Source organism: Plecotus auritus (assembly GCF_963455305.1).
Source record: "Plecotus auritus genome assembly, chromosome: 3".
In the NCBI taxonomy this organism is placed as follows: Eukaryota; Metazoa; Chordata; class Mammalia; order Chiroptera; family Vespertilionidae; genus Plecotus; species Plecotus auritus.
In genome coordinates, this window is record NC_137772.1 from 224,789,671 (window position 1) to 224,811,312 (window position 21,642).

Below are 21,642 nucleotides of genomic sequence, written 5' to 3' on the forward strand. Positions count from 1 at the left end.
CTCCCTGGCAAGCCTCCTGGCCCCTGAGTCCCCCCTCCCGCACCTTCTTCTCCTCCTCCTCCTCCTCCTCCTCCTCCTCCTCCTCCTCCTCCTCCTCGGCTTCCCTCGCGTTCCGCCTTCCGGGTTCCTGACTGTGTGACTCTGGCATCCCCTGTCTCCTGGTTACAGGCTCCCGGAAGGCAAGGCTGTTCTTGGGGTCCGCCCCCCGCCCCCCTAGGGCAGGGCCTGGCATGCACCCGCCACCCAGTGTCTGCTGAGTGGAACAGAAGGAGTTGCTGTGGGTGTGAGGCTCTGAGCCTGTGCGAAGGGAGGCGGACACACCTCACCCACTGGTGCAGACCTAGGCCTGATAGCCCATCTGGGGGTGGCGGGCCCCACCCGTCATGCCCGGCTCAGCCAGAACCGGCCGTAACTCTCCCCGCTGGGTCCAGCCAGGGCTCCTTCCTGGGAGGATCTCCCGGATCTGCGCACTTCCCTCCTGAGTCCCCGGGAGGGAGCGTTCTCCCTGCCCCAGGCCCTTCTCCTCCACCCGCTGCGCACGTGTGAGTTAAGTTTGGGCCAGGAAGGGGCCATGTCACCTCAGGTCTTCAAACCCTTCCCCGTCCCCTCCCCTCCCGTTCCCTCCCTAGGCTGGCCCCACACTGTCCCCCCACCCCCGTCCCCCCCTGCTCTTCCCTGGTCCTGAACACCCCCTGGCGCGCTGCCAGCCTGTTTCCTGTGGCTGAGCGGCACCTCCTCAGGAAACCACCCCTTCCCCCTAAGACCGGACAATTCACAGGGGTCCCTCCAGCCCCAGGCCTGGTTCTGGGGAGAAGCTCAGCAGTGAAACGACCCGTTAGCGTTATTTGATGCACGTGGGCCGCCCCACTCCCCACTGGGTATCAGCAGAGCCCGTGGGGCTCAGGGCTCAAGCCCGCAGAACAAAGGGGCGCACAGGGGTGTCCCAGCTCTGGCCTAGGAGCAGCGCCTCCCTCCACTTGCAGAGTGAGGGACGCGCAGCGTGGGAACGGCTGCTGCCTCGTGGGCAGCCCGCGGGCTAGAAGGGGTGACCGCAGATCCGGTCCAGACAGACCTCTGGCGGCGGGCGCTGCAGGGCCAGGGGCGGGGCGGGGGGCCGGCGCTGGGGCCGCGCCCTCCGGCCACTCCCCAGGGCGAGCGGGCAGTGGCGGGGCAGCGACCAGGCGGCTCTCCAAAGCGCTGAGTCCGCGCCCGGCAGCTGGTGCCCCGCGGCCCATGTCCTCCGTGTCCTTGCGCTCATCCCCCCTGCGGACCCCCAAAATGAAGAAGGAGGAGACTTTCCTGGGCAAGCTGGGCGGCACGCTGGCGAGGAAGAAGAAGGCCAGGGAGGGTGAGTGTGCCCTCCGCGGGCCTGCAGCTGCGCCTGCGCCCGCAGACCACGCGTCCCTGTACTGCCACCCAGTTCCGCCGGGACCGCGGGTCTCTGCGCGCCCCCGCTCCCCGCCGGGTCCGTGTATCCCGCGCACGCGCCCCCCAAGTCCCGCCCTCCAGGCTGGTGGCGCGCAGCTGTGACCTTTGGTACAGGCCGTAACCCTGCTGCTCCCCCCTCCCGGGGACCTTTAAACCGCCGAGCCCGGCCCCCTCCGGCGGTGGCTCCCGGCGCCCCTCCCGGGCTCCCGGGGAGTGTAAGCGCGGGGCCAGCTCCCGCTGAGGGCGGGACTTGGAGCAAAGTCAGGGGAGCCGGCGCCCAGCCCGCGTGAGCACGGGTCAAGGGCAGCAGCGCGGGCGGAGGCTCCTTGTGGCCCTGAGCCGTGCCCCCACTCCTGGGCATTCACTGGCCTGGCCTGGGCGGGGCTGGCCCGCTCGTGTTCTCGGGCGGCGCGCCTGCGGCCCCTGCCCTGGGCGGTGTGGGGTGGGGGCTGGGGCCGTGGGGGTGGGGAGGTGGGGGTCAGCGGAGGGAGAGGGCGCAGAGCGGGCAGCCCAGCGGCGGAGGGATCTTGCCAGCCAGGACCACAGAGGCCGTTTTACTCCGTGCGCCCATGGAAATCACTAAGAACTACCCCCTCCTCGCGCACGTCTTTTAGGCTGACGAGGGGTGCCACCGGGCGCCTGTGTGTGCCCGGGAACTTCACTGCTGTCCCCAGGGCGTCTCCCAGGGCTGCGCTCCTGAAACCCTTTGTTCGGGCGGGAGCTTCTTCCCCTGGGACTGTCCCCGGGGGCTGGGGGAGGGCCCCAGCGGCGAAGGTGCCGAGTGGGGGGAAGGGCGGCTGTGAGAAGGCAGGCGCCCCAGGGGCGGGCCTCAGGCGGTTGTGGGCAAAGGAAGGACCTGGAGGCGGGGCTGTACAGGGGACTGTCTCCTGGAAAGTCTGCGTGGGCATAGCCCGGGGCGCATGTCCCCCCCCCCCCCACACACCCCCCCGCACATACAGGGACAAGGCACCCACAGGAACCCCCCACTGTGTATCCTTAGGCTTGGGACACAGTGCCCTCTGGGGATGTGTGTGCCCCATGCTCCCTCCAAATACATTTCCTACGGTGGGGGGGGGGGGGGGATGCTTTAACAAGTGAGGGTATCCGTTCCCAGAGGCAGGGCCTGGTCACCTCCAGCAGCCGCCTCTCCTGAGCCTTACATCGAAGGACCCAGAGGCTGGGATTAAGCTCCGGGGGGTCATGCCTCCTAAACGAGATGACAAACTGTCCCTCATTCCCGCTGCCCGCCAAGCGCGTCCCCATGGGCTGTCATTGTCGCCCTGGCTCTAGGGGAGCCCGAGTCAGTTGTATTAACCAGACCAAAGGGACCATGATAACAGGTTCCAGGAAGGAGGCCCCGCTCCGCCCCCCCCCGCCCCCCGCCGCCCGCAGTCAGAGTGTCTGGGGGAGGCCTGGGCACCCGTGAGCCAGGAAAGACATCGCTCACAGAATAGCAAGTACGTGAAATGTCCTGGACTGTTCCCGCCTCTCATAGGTACCATTTAAGCTCTCGGAATGCCAAGAGCACGTGCCTGAAGCCACGGACAGGTCCCCAGTTCCAAAGGGGAGCGCCTCTGGTCCCAGCCGCAACGAACTTGTGTGAGCCGGAATATTCGGGGCCAGTCTGCTTTCATTTAAATGCACCAGGTACCCCAAGTTCACCTCATTTAGGAGGCATTTAAATGCACAAGGTACCCCAAGTTCATCTTATTTAGGGGGCATTTAAATGTACCAATACCCCAAGTTCATCTCATTTAGGAGGCATTTAAATGCACCAGGTACCCCAAGTTCATCTCATTTAGGAGGCATTTAAATGCACCAGGTACCCCAAGTTCATCTCATTTAGGGGGCATTTAAATGCACCAGGTACCCCAAGTTCATCTCATTTAGGGGGCATTTAAATGCACCAGGTACCCCAATAGGCAAAGCACCTGGTGAGGAGCAGAGGAGACGTGGACACAGCCGAAGGAGCAGATGCTGTTGCTTTTATGTGTGTGTCTGCTGGGTCCCTTGCCTCGGTTCTCAAGGTTGGGGTGCCCGGCACCCTCAGGGGTTCCCCCATAGAAACCTAAGGCCTCAAACCATAACTGGGCTCCGACGCAGGAATTGGGGGAGAGCTGGACTTGGAAGGGCGCCGTGGCTTCCGGCTGGTCTCCTGGGAAGCGGGCAAGGAGCGTGAGCGGAGAGGAGCTGTGAGACTAGGGAACGGGGGTCTGAATCGGGCTGCCAGCGCGCCTGCAGGCCTGGGCCCGCAGCTCGCCCTCCATGCAGGTCTCGAGGCTCTTGAGCTGGAGCAGGGCCTGGCCCAGACGCTGGGCCCTGTGGGATGGCGCTGGTTTGCCCACTGCAGGCTGGTCAGGAAGAGGCGCTTGGAGGTGTGCTGGGCGCTGCCAGCTGCGCTGTGGGTTTCGCTTCCTTTTTGTTAGAAAGTTCAGGAGCGCGCGTGCGTGTGTGTGTGTGTGTGTGTGTGCACACGTGCGTGCGTGTGTGTGTGTGTGTGTGTGTGTGTATGTGTGTGTATGTGTGTGTATGTGGGGGTGGGGAAGGGTGAGGCCCCACAGCACGGCCCAGAAGTTAGAGACCTGGGAGCCTGTAGCGTTTGCCCGCCTGGGAGGACAGAGTTCTGGGTTTGACAAGGCATATGGGGTGTATGGGGGACCCTCCTGCCCGCTTCCAGGGTGGTCCCTGCAGGAAAGTTGGCTCTGCGCTGGTGCAGCCAGGCAGGAAGTGTCTGTGGATGAATTCACGGTGTGACTCAGGCTCATGCTCCGGGGAGGGACCCGGCTGTGTCGTGTCACATGGTGGCCGGTTCAGAAAGTGGAACTGGGACTAACTGGGCACCGAGGACGGAGGCGGGAGTGCTTAGAAAAGAAGCCGGAGCTCCCGGCGGGGGGGGGCCGGGGCGCTCAGGGGCAAGCTGCTCAAAGCCGGGTCCACTGCGCTGGGCTCAGCAGCGAGGCGGGAGGAGAGGCGCCCGCTCGAGGTCCCCTTGTCCCTCGTGAGGTGCCCTTGTCCCCACGGATGGAGGCCCCATAGGTCCCTCTGGCCAGGAGGTGGGCGAAGGTGTGCCCCAGGGATGCCCCAGCTGCTGTGTGACATCCTTTGAGGGGTGAGGCCGGCTCTGGGCCAGTGAACCCTGAAGGGGAGGGCTGGACTAGAGTCCACTCCACGCATGCGCCACGCGAGGCCCCGCTGTCTGCCCAGGCACCCGGGGCCAGCGCAGGACTGCCAGGGCTGAGGCCACCAGGGCCGAAGCCACCAGACCCCAGGCCACCAGAGCTCAGGCCACCAGCCGAAGCCACCAGAGCCGAAGCCACCAGAACTGAGGCCACCAGGGCTGAGGCCACTAGACGCCAGGCCACTAGGGCCGAGGCCACCAGCCAAGGCCACCAGGGCCCACACGGAGGCTTTCTGTGGAGAGAAGCATCAAGGGAATGGCCAGTCCCCGCTGCCTGCTTGCTGTTATTGTTATCACATGTATTTTCAGAGCGGAACCAGGGTCACAGTCCCTAATGACTTGCACTGCACGGAACCTTTCCGTGTGGCGGGTGCCGTCTGTGCGTCTGCTTTGGTCTGCTCAGCTCTCTGGCCTCTTTTTAACTGTTGGACTTCAGGGGTGCCTGTGCGTTTTGGAAACGACTCCTTCATCAGACGCCTTCTTTTCTCCGGGTCCGCAGCCTGTCTTCTGGCCCTCGCCCGGGTGGTCCGCTAAACAGCTGGTGCAGAAATAGTAACAGCCAAGCCAGAGGCTGCCTGCGGCTCTGCAACTAGATCTAAAGAACTCGCCAGGCGGCTGTGACCTTGAACCCAAGGTCGGGCGTGTGCAGGGTCCTTCGTGGACTTTAAATTATTTCCAGGAGAGGAACCCCCCGTCCTAAACCGCTACCTGCTTGTCCCGGTGGGGGCGGGGGGAGGTTCCCTTCGGAGCGCCCCGGATGCAGCGTGGTCAGCTGTGTGGACTCCGTGTCGCCCGAGCACCAGCCACCGACACACCGCCCTGGGGTCCGCCATGGAAGCCAGCCCTGGTGGAGGGAGCCCCTCGTTTTATGGCTGAGGAAGCAGCCTTCCCTAGGACCCGGCCCGGCTCCTGCCGCGGGGCAGAGGCGCCCAGCGGGAGGCAGAGGGGCCGTTCGGGACGGTTTGCAGAGAACTGGGGTGGGGGGAGAGGGGGGGCCACAGTGACTTTGAAGGGATCTCCATGTCCTGTTAGGTAGCAGGTCCCAACAGCCCCTCCACTTCCCTTTGAAAATGAAAGGAACAGCGTCCTTCTCTCTGGCAAGACAGAAGAGAGGCTTCGTCATGCGGGTCCCCTCCGCCGGGCAGGTAGGACTGGGCGTCCGTCCGTCAGCGGACCACCCGCCGGAGGGCCCTTCGGGAGTGAGCCGCGATCCCGGGGAAGGTCGTGGACGCCTAACCTCTGAGAAGGGAAAGAGAGCGGCTGGTAAGACGTGGAAGAGCCATGCACGTGGCGGATTCTAGAATGTTCTCTGGGAAGAGAAGCCAGTAGAAGTGCTGTTTTGTCCCAAGTAGATCCTGGGAAAGGATCTGGGGTGTTTACCTAAGGCGTCCCTTGAGATAAACTTTAACTGTGCAGGTGTCGGGACATTCACGTAGTTGCTAGCGAAGAGGCTACCCTATGCAAGCAGGACCAGGGCAGGCCTAGGACTGAAGAGACCAGAAGCTTTAATTTCAGTTTTAAGCGTACGCAAAATGATTCCATCAACTGCCGGAGGAATTACACCACATGAAACATATGCAGTTGCAAATCACACAGCACTTTATTACTCACAAAGTTCTGATGCTGCGGGTACAGGCTTGAGGGGATCCCGGTGGTGCTGTCCTCTGGGGTCCGGCACCTGGGCTGGTCCGGTCCGGTCCGGATGCAGGGGGCTGGCATTCCTCACCCGAGAGCTTGGTCGCGTCTCGATCGGGAGGTACTAGCCGTTCTTCTGTGGTCTGGCAGGGAGAGGAGCGTGGAGTGGCGTCGCTCACCGGACTGACAAAAGGACGTGCCTTTGTGGTGGCCTCGACAGGCGAGCACTGTTGGCTGGTCAGGACCCATTTTTAAAGCCTGTTTCATACTCGCAGCAGTTCAGGTGGCTATCAATGAAGGATGTCCATGCACGCATGTTAATCTCAAACAGGGCGAGGGGCTACATGTGGTTATCTAGGGAGAGTACATCACTCACACATGGTTATCTTAGCAAGTCACTGAGTCAGTAATTGAAGTTCAAATCCTTGTCTCTGGGGGTACACACGCTTCAGGGCAGTGGGGAATATGTCCTTAATATCACACTTTACGTTTCAAGAAAGTTAACTCAAACCTTTTAAACCTTTTTAAACATTTCTATAGATTCCTATAACATGTTTGGACCCATCGGGCCCATGAGGTTCTCTGCAGACCCTGCCAACAAAGAGGAAAACACCCAAACGCGTCTCCTTGGGGCAGGGCGGCCTCTGTCTGGGGGGCTCCGAGGCCGTCTGTGACTGTGTCCGGCTCCTGCGTGGCAGTGACTCCTCAGGGACGGGGTGTGGCCACGGGAAGCCGCGCCTGTTTTCCTCTCTGGCTGAGGAAGTGGCCTTCAAGGAGGCAGCGCTTGGCCTGGCTTTGTCCAGTTTCCTCTGATTATTATTCTGGACACGGTGCCTCTGTGGAGAAGGGAAGCGCGATGCTGGGTCCAGGGGGATGGCCTTGTGCCCTCACCTTCCTGTGCCCGGGGGCGGCCGGGGCGGCCTCTCTCGGGACTTGCTGCCTCTCTGCGGTTCCCCTGGCATCTGGCTGGACCTGCCCGGTCCCCGAAGAGGCAGGTCGCCGTGGCAACCTCACTCATGAGAGGAGCTGGCTTTGAAAGGCGGCCTCCGCTCTGGGAACTGGATGTATCGCACACCCGACGTCGCTGACCGCGCTCCCTGGCGGTCGTTGGGATAATGAAGGGATGTTTGTCCGCCTCAGTGGGCGCGCACCTGCCGAGCCGCCGGAAGGGCTGCGCCTGATGGACCCTCGCACCGGGGGCCGGTGCCCAGCCTCGCTCTGTTCTTGTTTCCAAACGTGCGGCCCTATCGCATGCGAGATGCGGCCCAAGCAGCACCTCTTCTCGGCGGCGGCGCCGCCTCCGTGCGTTGCTTTTCGGTAAAAGTGCTTTTCGTCGGGGGCGCAGGGTCACTGCTCAGAAGACGCTCCTGAGCTCGGGAGCGCAGTACCAACAGGCGGCCACGGCCTTCATCGGCGAATCTCTGCTGACTGCGTGGGGTGGGAGGACAGAGGCCGGGACGGCGTCGGGCTCGAGGTGTTAGGGGCTCCCCCATCCCTGAGACCCTCCGTGCCACACTGCAGACGAGAGGCTTTCCCTCTGGCCCCGGCACTCCCGACTCCGAGTGTCCGGCCACGGGACCTGTTTGGGGCTGCGTGTGTCCCCCTCTGAGTTCTAGAGCTTTGGGGTCTCACCTCCTCGTGGGTGAGGCACGGGACTGGGGGGGCAATACCAGCCTGAGTTCCCAAGCAGACGGGACCCGGCCGGGTCTCAGAAACGCAGGGTGTCCTGTGGCGGCCGCTGGCAGGAGGGGCCAGGTCCGGCTCACACCCTGCCCCATGGGTCTGCGCTGCGTCTCCCCAGCCTCTGCTCCTGATGGGCCCACGGGGGTCCTGGGGGCACTCGCCCGTAGGCAAATGAGGGGAGACGCGGGAGGGGCTGCGTGGAAGCCAGACCTCAGAGCTGGTGAGAGGCAGAGCGGGAGCACACGCAGCTGCATTTCTTTCTTTCTTTTTTTTTTTTTTTTTAATATATTTTATTGATTTTTTACAGAGAGGAAGGGAGAGGGATAGATAGTCAGAAACATCGATGAGAGAGAAACATCGATCAGCTGCCTCCTGCACACCTCCTACTGGGGATGTGCCCGCAACCAAGGCACATGCCCTTGACCGGAATCGAACCTGGGACCTTTCAGTCCACAGGCTGACGCTCTATCCACTGAGCCAAACCGGTTTTGGCGATAGCTGCATTTCTAGTGACGGCCCGCCTCTGTGTTGTTACTGATCTCCTGGAGAGAGAGGAAGGGAGAGGGAGAGAGAGGGGAACCTCCATGAGAGAGGAACATCATTGACCGGCTGCCCCTTGCATGGCCCCTACTGGGGATCGAGCACGCAGCTGAGGTACCTGCCTTTGACCACAATCGATCCGGGGACCCTTCCGTCCACAGGCCGATGCTCTACCCACTGGGCAGCACCGGCCAGGGCAGCCTCTGTGTCAGGCAGGGTTCAAGGCTGCGACTGGGCTGGGACTGATTAGGCTTTGAAAGGGCTGTGCTTGGTTTGGGTCTTTACTCCTTTACTTGCTAGTTAACCGGGTGGGTCGGGATTGCAGGAGCCCCAGGTAAGGCCGTGTGAGTAACGGACGCCTGTCGTGTTCAGGCCCCGCGTTTCCATATGTTCGCGGCGGCAGTCAAATCCCGAAGGGTCTCGGCTTCCTCCCGTGTAAGTCATTACAAAGTCGGAGGGTGCGTGCCCTCACTCCCAGGGCTCACGCATGGGACTTGCTGGAACCTAGCAGTCCCGGGAGCAGCTGTGGGATTAGATGAAACCAGGGCCACCCGTGTTTGCCGCTTCTCGCGCTCCTACGGAGTCTAGAACCTTCCAGCCTCCGCCTTAGACGCGTGGACAGAGTCCTCTGAGCGGGCCGGGGAAGGGCAGCCACGGGGCGGTCTCCGAAATGCATTGTTGGCAGAAATGGAACTTGAGGGACATCTTCCCCAAAACAGCGTGGGCAGATTCCTGGGGTTTCAGGCGCTCTAGCCAGCACCTGGGAGGGAGACCAGAGCTGTGCGTTTGTTATTATAAATCGCAATGACCCCCGTTCCCCAAACGCGTCTGACGAAGGACCGGTGCCCGGGGTCTGTAAAGACGCCAACTGCTCGATGCTGGAAATCAAGCGGTCCAGCGAGCGGAGAGAGAGAGCGTGTGGACAGGCTCTCCGGAGAAGAGCACGCGGGCACGCCAGGGCGCGTCTGGAAGAGACGTCCGCGCCATCGTCACCGGGGAACGAGCCACCAATTAGAACCGGACGGGACAGGCTGCACGCCTGGCAGCGGCTGAGATGGTCGCATGCGCCTTGACGAGGACACGGAGCTGGGATCTGCACGGCTGCGTGGGGCCCACTCAGGAAGCTGTCCATTCAGAACTGGACCCCACGTCCCCGTGGCCCAGCAACTCCAATCTGAGGTCCTCACTCAAGAGCAATGGAAACTGCCGAAACCGGTTTGGCTCAGTGGATAGAGCGTCGGCCTGCGGACTGAAGGGTCCCAGGTTCGATTCCGGTCAAGGGCATGTACCTTGGTTGCGGGCACATCCCCAGTGGGAGGTGTGCAGGAGGCAGCTGATCGATGTTTCTCTCTCATCGATGTTTCTAGCTCTCTGTCCCTCTCCCTTCCTCTCTGTAAAATATCAATAAAATATATTAAAAAAAAAAAAGAGCAACGGAAACCCGTGTCCATAGGAAGACGAGGAGGAACGTGCACAGCAGCTTATTCATCGGAGCTGAACCCCGGAAGCAGCTCGGGGTCCCGTCCACGGGGGATGGAGGAGTGGGCGGGGCAGTGCTCGCAGACAGCACATCACGGGGTGATAGGAGGAAGGAAGTGCTGAGACACGATGGCTCTCCCAGCCACTCTGCCGACGAGGCAGTGGCCCCCGGAGCGCACCTGGTCCCACTGTATGGAGCTGTGCAGTCGGCACGCTGGTCCGTGGCGGCTGCCTCAGGGCGGGACTGGGGCTGGGGCTTCCTGGGCAGGGGCAGGAGGGGGTTTTCTGTTCTGAAAATGTCCTCTCTCTTGCTGGGGGTTTGAGAAATGCAGGTACATGCCTTTGTTGAAATTCATTGGATGAGCACTAAATATGTGCATTTCATTGCAGGCAAATTTTACCAAAAGAAAGAACTATCCTATACAATAAAACCCCAATAAACAAATCGACCAAACGGCCAAACAACGGGTCGCTCTGTCATGTACTGACCACCAGGGGGCAGACGCTCAAGGCAGGAGCTGCCCCCTGGTGGCAGCTGGCGAGCGCAGCGGCGGTGGCGGGAGCCTCTCCCACCTCTGCTGCAGGCAGGCGGTAAGGAGCGAGAGGTCCCGGACTGTGAGAGGGTACAGGCTGGGCCAGGGGTGGGCAAACGTTTTGACTCGAGGGCCACAATGGGTTCTTAAACTGGACCGGAGAGCCGGAACAAAAGCATGGATGGAGTGTTTGTGTGAACTAATATAAATTCAAAGTAAAGGAGTGGAGGGGAGAGCAAGAGAACCGGATAGAACAGCCGGATCCGGCCCGCGGGCCGTAGTTTGCCCAAGGCTGGGCTGGGCTGAGGGGACCCCCCGCCCCAGTGTACCGGGCCTCTAGTCAGTATATATTGAGCTCGAGTCAGTATATCCCCGTCTGCAGTTTATTTTGAAAAGCATGAAAAATACGATGGCATGGTAGCCCCCAAACAGGCCACGTCCCACACCAGCACCTGTGAGTAGGCCACCGTACACGGAAAGAAGGACTTGGCAGGCGTGACTCAGTGAAGGTCTTGAGCTGGGAGACGCGGGTTCTTGCAGGAGGGAGGCGGGGTGCCACCCAGGAGAAAGGGCTGTGCCGATGGAACAGGTTGGAGCCATGTGGGGTTGCAAGCCCAGGAGCGGGGGGGACCTCGGACGCTGCAGAAGGAGAGAGACCTTCTCCCTACACCTTCCAGGGGACCTCAGCCCTGCTTTTAGCCAGGGAGCCCCATTCGGGATGTCGGGCGCCCAGAACTCTAAGGAAATACAGGTGTGTCTTCCTCAGCCACCGAATGTGTGGTCATTATCACAGCATCCATAGGAAACGGATGGGATGGGCCGCTGGGGAGACAGGGACGGGCGGATGGAGGATGCTTCGTGAACAAGCCTAGAAAAATGTGGCAGCAGCACGCGAGGTGTGCTCAGGTGCTCACGGTCCAGTTCCTCCCGTTCCTATACGTTTGAACATTTTCATAATAAACTGTTGGGGGAAGTGCGTGGGCCAGGCAGGTAAGCCGCCCATCGGAGTTAGCCATCGTCCTCCTCATTATTATTGCAGCCGCTGCCACCCCCGCATTCCCCATCGAATAGAGACCGGGATGGCTGGAGGTGAAGGGACGGAGGGACTCAGCTCCGCCGTGAGTCCCGTGCAGGGACTGCTGTCGCCGGCTCAGGCCCAGCGGTGATCTTTGGCAGAGGTGGGGTGGGAGGTGCCCGGGGGTGCCTGGATGTGGGGGAGGGTCGCGCCCGTCCTCTCCGATCCCTGCGCTGCTGCTCCCAGAACATGTGCGCTTTGCGAGGGGAAGTGGGTGTTTTGGCTGAGGCTGCCCAGAAACCCTGTTGGCAGTGTGAGGGGTTTTAATGATGGGAACTCGTGTCGGAGCGGCACACACCGTTTCAGCCTCACCGTGTGCAGCGGGCGTGGCGTGCATTCCCCGGGGGCTGTTGCAGGGACACCTCTCTGCACTTAGCATGTCCTTTTTCTCCCCCGGAGCCCGCTTCAGGCTGCTCTTCCTTGCCGGTTGGGACGATCTCTTGGGAAAACAACACCAGCTCTCCTCTTTGTAAACCCTGCGGGGTTTGGTCGGAGCCAGAGGCTGAGTCTCCCCGGAGGACTCGATGTCTGCTCAGGGTGTGAGCCAACCGTCGCCACGAAGGGGAAACAACCCCTATGCGTGTCTACAGACGCATGGACGAATGCCGCGTGGCCTGTCCTTACAACGGAATGTTATTTGGCAAAAGAAAGGCACGAAGTGGCCATGGGTGCTGCCACGGGGATCAGCCTTAGACGCTGTGGGTGAAAGCAGCCCGTCCAGGAGCCTGCGTTTCGTTCGATTCCACGGATGGGAGAGGCCCAGGACGGGGCAGCCAGAGCCGGAAGCGGATCAGTGGCTGCTGGGGGGCGGGGGTGGGGGGGGGAGAGGGGAGCTGGGAAGGGGAGTGACAGTATGGGTCCGTGGTTTCTTTGGCGGGGGTTGAAAATGTTCCTAAATCGATTGTGACGGTTGTGCAACCTGTGACTATACCGCCATCGCCGAGCTGCGTGTTTTAAAAGGGCGAGTGGTAGGGGATGTGGAGTCTACCTCGACCAAGCAGTTAAGGGCATGCTGCCCTGGCCGGTCTGGCTGAGCGGTTAGAGCGCCAGCCTGTGGACTAAAGGGTCTCGGGTTCGATTCTGGGCAAGGGCACATCCCTCGGTTGCAGGCTTGATCCCCGGCCCCAGTCGGGGCACGTGCGGGAGGCAACCGAGTGATGTGTTTCTCTCACACGGACATTTCTCTCTCTGTCTCCCCCCGCTCCCTTCCGCTCTCTCTAAAATTCAACGGGAACATGCCCCGGTGAGGATTACCCGGAAGGCAAACCCAGGAAGCCCTCTGACCTCGCAGGGAGGGGGAGTCTCAGCTCTGAGCGAGGCGCTCGTCAGGGTTGCTCCCCGCGGAGAACCCGCTCACCCTGGGAGCAAGACCTGGATGGGACGGAGGAGCTGGCCCTGAGCTGGGCCGGGTTGTGGGTGTGCCCCTGCCTGGTGTGGCTCTCACCCCCACAGCATCACAGGGTGGGGGAGCCCCGCCTCCGGGACGCCTCCAAGTCAGCCCCCCCGAGGACGGGCTGTCGGGGCTGCCCCGCGGGCACCTAGCCCACCGTGTGGCATCCTGTCGCCGGGCGGGTAGCAGCTGGAGAGGGATGACCCCAGCTCCAGGGCGTCCCAGCCATGTGGTCGCGGGAGCAGGGCTGCGGGCCCAGGCGGTGGGCTCCCAGGCCGAGCTCTGGGCTGTGCCGCCTCCCCAGAGACTCAAAATGAAAATTGGGTCCCATTTTGCAGAGGAGGGAACTGAGGCCCCGCATGCGGCGAGAAGCCAGTCCCGTGGAGGGACTGCCCGTGAGGATCGTCCCGCAGGCTCCTGAGGCGCAGTCCGTGGTGGTGTCGAAGCGAAGGACGCCATCCGTGCGCGCGATGGGCAACCAACAAAGAAAGGGGCTTGTCTCATTCCAGGCCGCAGCGGGAATGCAAGGCCCCTCCCTGGCCAGGTGAGCGGGTCTGCCTGAGTGGCTGCTGCACGCTCTCAGCGGTGTGAAGGCATCTGCGGCGGCCTGCAGGGTCGATGAGGCTGCTCGGGCGGCCAGAGGCCTGCTGAGCAGGTCCCCGCGCCGTGGCGGCCGCATGGATTGCTTTTACGGTATTTTCCTCCGTGTCAGAAGGATCAATTTCAAGCACGATTTCTGCATCGTAAGGAACTCCAGGGACGGCAATGGCCCTGGAGATTAAAGCTGGAGACTCGATCTGGAGACTCGATCTGGAGATTCGATCTGGAGACTCGAGCTGGAGATTCGATCTGGAGACTCGAGCTGGAATTGGCATGTCACTCCTGTTAGAGACGGAGCCCAGGCTGAGGGCGAGGGCTCAGCCCGCCTGACCCATGAGTGGGTGTTAGTGGCCACGCAGACCCGGCCTCAGACTCAGCCGCTGCCTGTCTCTGGTAGGGGGACTGGATCTTGGTGCTCTCACCATGGACTCCAGCCCTGTGAGTCCGTCCTTCCTTCCTTCCTTCCTTCCTTCCTTCCTTCCTTCCTTCCTTCCTTCCTTCTCCTTCCTTCCTTCCTTCCTACCTTCCTTCCTTCCTTCCTTCCTTCCTTCCTTCCTTCCTTCCTTCCTTCCTTCTCCTTCCTTCCTTCCTTCCTTCCTTCCTTCCTTCCTTCCTTCCTTTCTTCTTCCTTCCTTCTCCTTCCTTCCTTCCTTCCTTCCTTCCTTCCTTCTCCTTCCTTCCTTCCTTCCTTCCTTCCTTCCTTCTCCTTCCTTCCTTCCTTTCTTCCTTCCTTCCTTCCTTCCTTCCTTCCTTCCTTCTCCTTCCTTCCTTCCTTCCTTCCTTCCTTCCTTCCTTCCTTCCTTCCTTCCTTTTTTACAAAATATCTTCTTATTGATTTTAGAGAGGACGGGAGAGGGAGAGAGAGATAGAAACATCTGTGACGAGAGAGAATCATGGATCGGCTGCCTCCTGCATGGCCCACGTTGGGGATTGAGCCTGCAACCCGGGCCTGTGCCCTGACGGGGAATTGAACCGTGACCTCCTGGTTCATAGGGTGATGTCCAACCACTGAGCCACACCGGCCGGGCCTGAGTTCCCCTTTCAATATCACGGGCATGCAGGGCCGCGGAGAGCGCCTGCCTGGGCTCGCCCGGATTCCGCCCTCGCTCCTCAGTCATCCCCTGTGTGAGGGTCTGCAGACCTTTACTGCAAAGAGCCGGAGAGGAACTGCCTGGGTTTTGAGTGTGTTTTCGGTCGTCTCTCCAACCCCTTAAACCGCTATTGAAGACTTCCTCTGCTGCAGGATGCTGGGCAGGGACAGACCTGGGTCACCTGTCCCTTCCTAACTCGGTGAATGGCAATACTGCCATTATCCACCTCCGGGATTGTTTTAAGAAGGAACTGTGTTGCCCGGCCGGTGTGGCTCAATGGTTGAGCATTGGCCCAGGAGCCAGAAGGTCACGGTTTGATTCCTGGTCGGGGCACATGCTTGGGTTTCGGGCTCGATCCCCCATAGGGGGTGTGCAGGAGGCAGCCCATCAGTGATTCTCTCTCATCATGGATGTTTTTCTCTCTCTCCCCCTCCTCTCCGTAAAATCAGTACAAAGTAGATTTACAAGGAAGGAGTTACCTGTGTTAACGGGTGAGGAAGGCCTCGTGGGTGGTCGAGTGTCATCTGAGTGTGACAGGCTTGTCAGCGGGCCAGCGCACGGAGGAGCACACGGGGCAGAGACGTGACAGCGGCCGCAGAGGCGGGCATCTGTTCCCACCTGTGCCGCACCCGCCCCTTTCAGGTGCACGTGTCTGACTGGTGTCACCTGGGCTGTGGGACAGAGTCCCCGTGGCCTGTGGCTTTCTTTCCTTCGCCACTGTGGCTCCCGAGGGCTGTCGCACCGAGGAACAGCCGGGGAGAAGCGTGGCTCTTGGCGACACGCTAGCCAGGCAGCCGTGAGAGTCCTCCCCGTCCCCCTGCCAGCAGCGGGAAGGTCTCCTTGGCCAGGTGCCCTGTATGAAAGCCACGTGCCTGGTGCTGCAGACCCTGCTGTGAGATCACGTGGTTCCTGTGGAGCAGCGGGGAGGGGGCGGGGGCGGGGCGGGCAGCAGGGCTGGTCCGTCACTCGGCTGTCGACAGGCGCCGGGGGACTGACCAGAGCGGAGGCCATCCTGCTGGCCGAGCTGCCGCCCTGAATAGCCCGTGACTCCCTCGCCGGGCGCTGGCCGCTGAGGAAGGCCCGTGGGCCCAGCCTGGACGGGTGCCCGGCGCGTGGTTCCGGGTCTCGGTGGGCACGCGGGTGGTGAGGTCCCGAGGGGGCCAGGCCTGCTAGCTTCCAGCTTGGCCTCGGCGTCCGCGTCCGCCCTGCCCTTAGTAAGCGGAGCTCACGCCAGGCCGCCCTTGGCTTGGTTAATGGTGTGCGTCGGTCAGGGAGGGGCCGTGAGAGGGAACGGGGCGGCGGGCTCTCTTGGGGTGAACTGTCCTCCCGCCCCCCCCCCACCGCCCCCTCAACAAGACACGTGCAAGTCCTCGTCCGGCAACCTGTGAACGTGGCCCGTTTGGAAATGGGGTCTTTGCAGGTGTGGTAAGGATATAAGTTGAGATGAGGTCACCCGGGAGTAGGGCCAGCCCCAAAGCCAAACGACCCAGCCCTTATAAGAGGAGGGGCAGCCCTGGCTGGTTTGCTCAGTGGTTAGAGCGTTGGCTCACGGACTGAAGGGTCGCAGGTTCGATTTCCGGCCACGGGCACCTACCTCAGTTGCAGGTTCTATTTCCAGCCCTGGTCAAGGTGCCATCGGGAGGCAACCAATCGATGTGTGTCTCTCTCTCCCCCTCGTCTTCCTCCCTCCCACTGTCTCCAAAAAATCAGTGGGAAAAATATCCTCTGGTGAGGGTTAACAGCAACAACAGCAGCCAAACAAAGAGGAGGTGCCGAAACCGGTTTGGCTCAGTGGATAGAGCGTCGGCCTGCGGACTGAAGGGTCCCGGGTTCGATTCCGGTCAAGGGCATGTACCTTGGTTGCGGGCACATCCCCAGTGGGAGGTGTGCAGGAGGCAGCTGATTGATGTCTCTCTCTCACCGATGTTTCTAGCTCTCTATCCCTCTCCCTTCCTCTCTGTAAAATATCAATAAAATATATTTAAAAAAAGAAAAAAAAGAAAGAGGAGGTGGCAGACAAGCGCCACAGGAGAGAGGCCTTGCGAAGACGGAGGCAGGGACTGAGGTGACGGGGCCGCAGGAACGCCGGGGACTGCGCCTCCATCAGACACCAGGAAGGCAGGACAGCCCCTCCCCGGAGCGCTGCCCACCTGGACCTCACGCCTGGCCTCGGCCCGGGGGCAGGAATGCCTGCTGGTTTACGCCTAGGGTTTGGGGTACGTCGCGACTGCTGCCCCAGGACGCGGGCTGAGTCTCCATCCGGCCTCCCATGTACCGAGCACCCCAGCGGTTCTGCGAGTCCGGGGCCGCGAGTGGGACACCAGGCGGCAGGGAGAGGGCATGTTGAAGGGATTACACCGGAGAGCGACGTGCAGGAGGCTTTGCCTCCGCCTCCGCCTGCTGGATCCGGAGAAACGGGAGGAACTCGCCGCGCTCTCCTGGTGGATCCGGATCCGGGGGTGCCGGAGAACCCCGCGTTCCTGCCGTCCTCCGGCCTGCGTCCCACCCCTGGGGAATATTAGGAGACTCTGATGCTTTGCTCATTGTTGAAAGCCCGCGATCTCTTTCTGTCAGGTTCCCGAAGCAGCTGTTAGCCTCTGCGGCCCCGTCTCTGCAGGATTGACCTTCTGCTGCTGTAGAGCGAAGGCCGCGTGGCTGCGGCCCAGGGACGGCTGGGCACACGCAGCCACGGCCAGGCCGGCTTAGACCAGCATTTAAAAACCCGCCCTGCGTGGCGGGCTCCGTCCCCCAGACTGCTCTCAGATGCGGTTCACATGCGGCCATCGCTGCCTCGTCTTTATGTGACCCCAGCGACGAGGGCGGGAGCCCCGCGTGGACAGGACCCAGAGGAGGCCAGGACCACTGTGCACAGCAAGGGCCTGACGGCTGGCCCCCAGAGCTCCAGGGGTGCCACTCTGTTCTTCTGACCACTTGCAGAGTGACCATGCACACACACACATGCACATACTTGCAGAATGACCATGTAGACGCACACATGCACGCACTTGCAGAGTGACCATGTACACACACATATGCACACACTTGCAGAGTGACCATGCACACACACATGCACACACTTGCAGAGTGACCATGCACACACACATGCACACACTTGCAGAGTGACCATGCATACACACATGCACACACTTGCAGAGTGACCATGCATGCACACACTTGCAGAGTGACCATGTGCACACACACATGCACTCACTTGCAGAGTGACCATGCACACACACACATGCACTCACTTGCAGAGTGACCATGCACACACACACATGCACTCACTTGCAGAGTGACCATGCACACACACACATGCATGCACTTGCAGTGACCACGCACACACACATGCACTCCTGTATGTTGTTGGCCTTTGCCTGACTTGGAGCTTTCTGTATCTGGAACCATGCCGGCGTGTCCCCAGTGTCTCGGGTCCGCCTAGCATCGCAGCCGGCTCCGTGGTGCAGCCGCGCTGCCGCCTCTGCAGGGCTGAGTCGGAGCCTGTGCCAGGGGCCTGTCCCTCTGGGATGCGGGAGGCGGTGACTCAGCGCCCAGCTGCAGGGGGTTTCCTTTGACGAGTTTTAACTCAGAGGCAGGACAGCCAGTGGGAGGGCGGGGATTCCGCTGCCAGATTGCCCGGCTTCCGCTCTGCCCCAGCACCCCCTGTCCCTGAGCCTGATGGGCCGGTCACCCCCCTCTCTGTGCCCCAGCACCCCCTGTCCCTGAGCCTGATGGGCAGGTCACCCCCTCTCTGTGCCCCAGCACCCCCTGTCCCTGAGCCTGATGGGCCGGTCACCCCCCTCTCTGTGCCTCAGTCTCCCTGTCCCTGAGCCTCATGGGCAGGCCACCCCCCTCTCTGTGCCCAGCATCCCCTGTCCCTGAGCCTGATGGGCCGGTCACCCCCCTCTCTGTGCCCAGCACCCCCTGTCCCTGAGCCTGATGGGCCGGTCACCCCCTCTCTGTGCCCAGCACCCCCTGTCCCTGAGCCTGATGGGCCGGTCACCCCCTCTCTGTGCCCAGCACCCCCTGTCCCTGAGCCTGATGGGCCGGTCACCCCCTCTCTGTGCCCCAGCACCCCCTGTCCCTGAGCCTGATGGGCCGGTCACCCCCTCTCTGTGCCCAGCACCCCCTGTCCCTGAGCCTGATGGGCAGGTCACCCCCTCTCTGTGCCCAGCACCCCCTGTCCCTGAGCCTGATGGGCCGGTCACCCCCTCTCTGTGCCCAGCACCCCCTGTCCCTGAGCCTGATGGGCCGGTCACCCCCCTCTCTGTGCCTCAGTCTCCCTGTCCCTGAGCCTGATGGGCAGGCCACCCCCCTCTCTGTGCCTCAGTCTCCCTGTCCCTGAGCCTGATGGGCCGGTCACCCCCCTCTCTGTGCCCAGCATCCTCTGTCCCTGAGCCTGATGGGCCGGTCACCCCCCCTCTCTGTGCCTCAGTCTCCCTGTCCCTGAGCCTGATTGGCAGGTCACCCCCCTCTCTGTTCCCCGCAGCCCCTGTCCCTGAGCCTCATGGGCAGGTCACCCCCTCTCTGTGCCTCAGTCTCCCTGTCCCTGAGCCTGATGGGCAGGTCACCCCCCTCTCTGTGCCCAGCATCCCCTGTCCCTGAGCCTCATGGGCAGGTCACCCCCCTCTCTGTGCCTCAGTCTCCCTGTCCCTGGGCCTGATGGGCAGGTCACCCCCCTCTCTGTGCCCAGCATCCCCTGTCCCTGAGCCTCATGGGCAGGTCACCCCCCTCTCTGTGCCTCAGTCTCCCTGTCCCTGAGCCTGATGGGCAGGTCACCCCCCTCTCTGTGCCTCAGTCTCCCTGTCCCTGAGCCTGATGGGCAGGTCACCCCCCTCTCTGTGCCCAGCACCCCCTGTCCCTGAGCCTGATGGGCCGGTCACCCCCCTCTCTGTGCCCAGCATCCCCTGTCCCTGAGCCTCATGGGCAGGCCACCCCCCTCTCTGTGCCCAGCACCCCCTGTCCCTGAGCCTGATGGGCCGGTCACCCCCTCTCTGTGCCCAGCACCCCCTGTCCCTGAGCCTCATGGGCAGGTCACCCCCTCTCTGTGCCCAGCACCCCCTGTCCCTGAGCCTGATGGGCAGGCCACCCCCCTCTCTGTGCCTCAGTCTCCCTGTCAGGTGAGGGGGTAGCACCGGCTTGTGGGGTGACTGTATCGACACTGAGAAAGGCAGCGGTGAGAGCTGGCGGGGAGTCCTTCGTGGCTGGCGCCGATGCTCACCGTTTCTGTTCTGCTCTTTTTTTAAAACATTTTTTTTGGCAGCTTGTCTCAACTTGGCAAAAATGCTCAGCCCGTGAGCTTGTCGTTCCACTTGTCGGAACATTAAATACATTGAAGAACACATTAAATTAGGGGATTTGTGGTCATTAGCCAAGTCAGTTATTTTCTGAGAAATGTAACGTGCTGAGCAGGATCTCGCGCGTGGTGGCACGCGCCGTAAATACTTGTCGGCCGGGGGGTAATTTTAGGAGCCATAGTAACGGGATGCTGAGACCAATCTGTGTGTTTGAAGAAGACCCAGAGGTGAGGGAGAGGTCGTGCGGGATCCGCCACGAGCAGGGCCCGGGGAGGCTGGCGCGCTGTGTCCAGGAGGCGTCCGCGGGGCCTCGTGGCCGTGACCCGAGTTTATCAGCGCTGAGCAGACCTGACTCGGGGAGACCAGGGTGGCAGTGCGTCTGAAGTCAGGCCGGACGCTGTGTCTCGGCCCTTGGTCCCCGCGGGGCTGGCCTGGGGGCCTGTCCGGGCCTTTCCCTGGCCCCACGGAGCTGGCCTGGGGGCCTGTCCTGGCCTTTCCCTGGTCCCCCCGGGGCTGGCCTGGGGCCCTGTCCTGGCCTTTCCCTGGTCCCCACGGAGCTGGCCTGGGGCCCTGTCCTGGCCTTTCCCTGGTCCCCACGGAGCTGGCCTGGGGGCCTGTCCTGGCCTTTCCCTGGTCCCCACGGAGCTGGCCTGGGGGCCTGTCCTGGCCTTTCCCTGGTCCCCACGGAGCTGGCCTGGGGCCCTGTCCTGGCCTTTCCCTGGTCCCCACGGAGCTGGCCTGGGGGCCTGTCCGGGCCTTTCCCTGGGCCCTGGAGGCTGGCCTGGGGACCCTGTCCTGGCCTTTCCCTGGTCCCCGCGGGGCTGGCCTGGGGACCCTGTCCTGGCCTTTCCCTGGTCCCCGCGGGGCTGGCCTGGGGGCCCTGTCCTGGCCTTTCCCTGGTCCCTACGGGGCTGGCCTGGGGGCCCTGTCCAGGCCTTTCCCTGGGCCCCGGGGGGCTGGCCTGGGGACCCTGTCCTGTTCTTTCCCTGGCCCCCGCGGGGCTGGCCTGGGGCCCTGTCCTGGCCTTTCCCTGGTCCCCACGGGGCTGGGCCTGGGGTCCCTTCCCTGGCCTTTCCCTGGACCCCGTGGGGCTGGCCTGGGGCCCTGTCCTGGCCTTTCCCTGGCCCCCGCGGGGCTGGCCTGGGGCCCTGTCCTGGCCTTTCCCTGGACCCCCGGGGGCTGGCCTGGGGCCCTGTCCTAGCCTTTCCCTGGTCCCCGCGGGACTGGGCCTGGGGTCCTGTCCTGGCCTTTCCCTGGCCCCTGAAGGGCTGGCCTGGGGCCCTCTCCTGGCCTTTCCCTGGCCCCTGAAGGGCTGGCCTGGCGGCCCTGTCCTGGCCTTTCCCTGGCTCCCACTGGGCCTGGAGACCCTTGGTGTCCCTGGCTCGCAGCCACGTCACTGCAGCCCCTGCCTCTGCATCACACGGCCTCCGCCCTGTGTGTCTGTGTCCAGGCTTCCCTCCGATGACCGCCAGCGACCTCATCGTCACCTGGTTACATCTCGAAAGGCCCCACTGCGAAGTACGGTCACGGTCACAGGTTCTGGGCGGACGTGAGCTTGGGGACATGATTCACCCCAACTTGTGCTCAGTAAGTGCCTAACCCGTAGTTATTATTATCGCCGTTGCTGCTGTTTTCCCAGGTGAGGGAGCGATGGAGGAAAACACGCAGTGGCTCACGGTATGTCTGGATTCTGCTCGTCCCTGGTTCATGTCCGGG

The 21,642-nt window shown here is 62.4% G+C and overlaps 1 protein-coding gene across 1 annotated transcript in view; it reads left to right on the top strand.

The window, feature by feature from the left end:
- The first annotated feature begins 952 nt into the window (after positions 1–952).
- The window catches only part of PARVB (parvin beta), a 73,862-nt gene continuing 53,172 nt past the window's right edge, over positions 953–21,642 (top strand). The window contains exon 1 of the mRNA XM_080662951.1: positions 953–1,348. Within this exon, the coding sequence (XP_080519077.1) occupies positions 1,234–1,348 (115 nt within the window). The 5' untranslated portion in view covers positions 953–1,233. The remainder of the gene's footprint in view (positions 1,349–21,642) is intronic.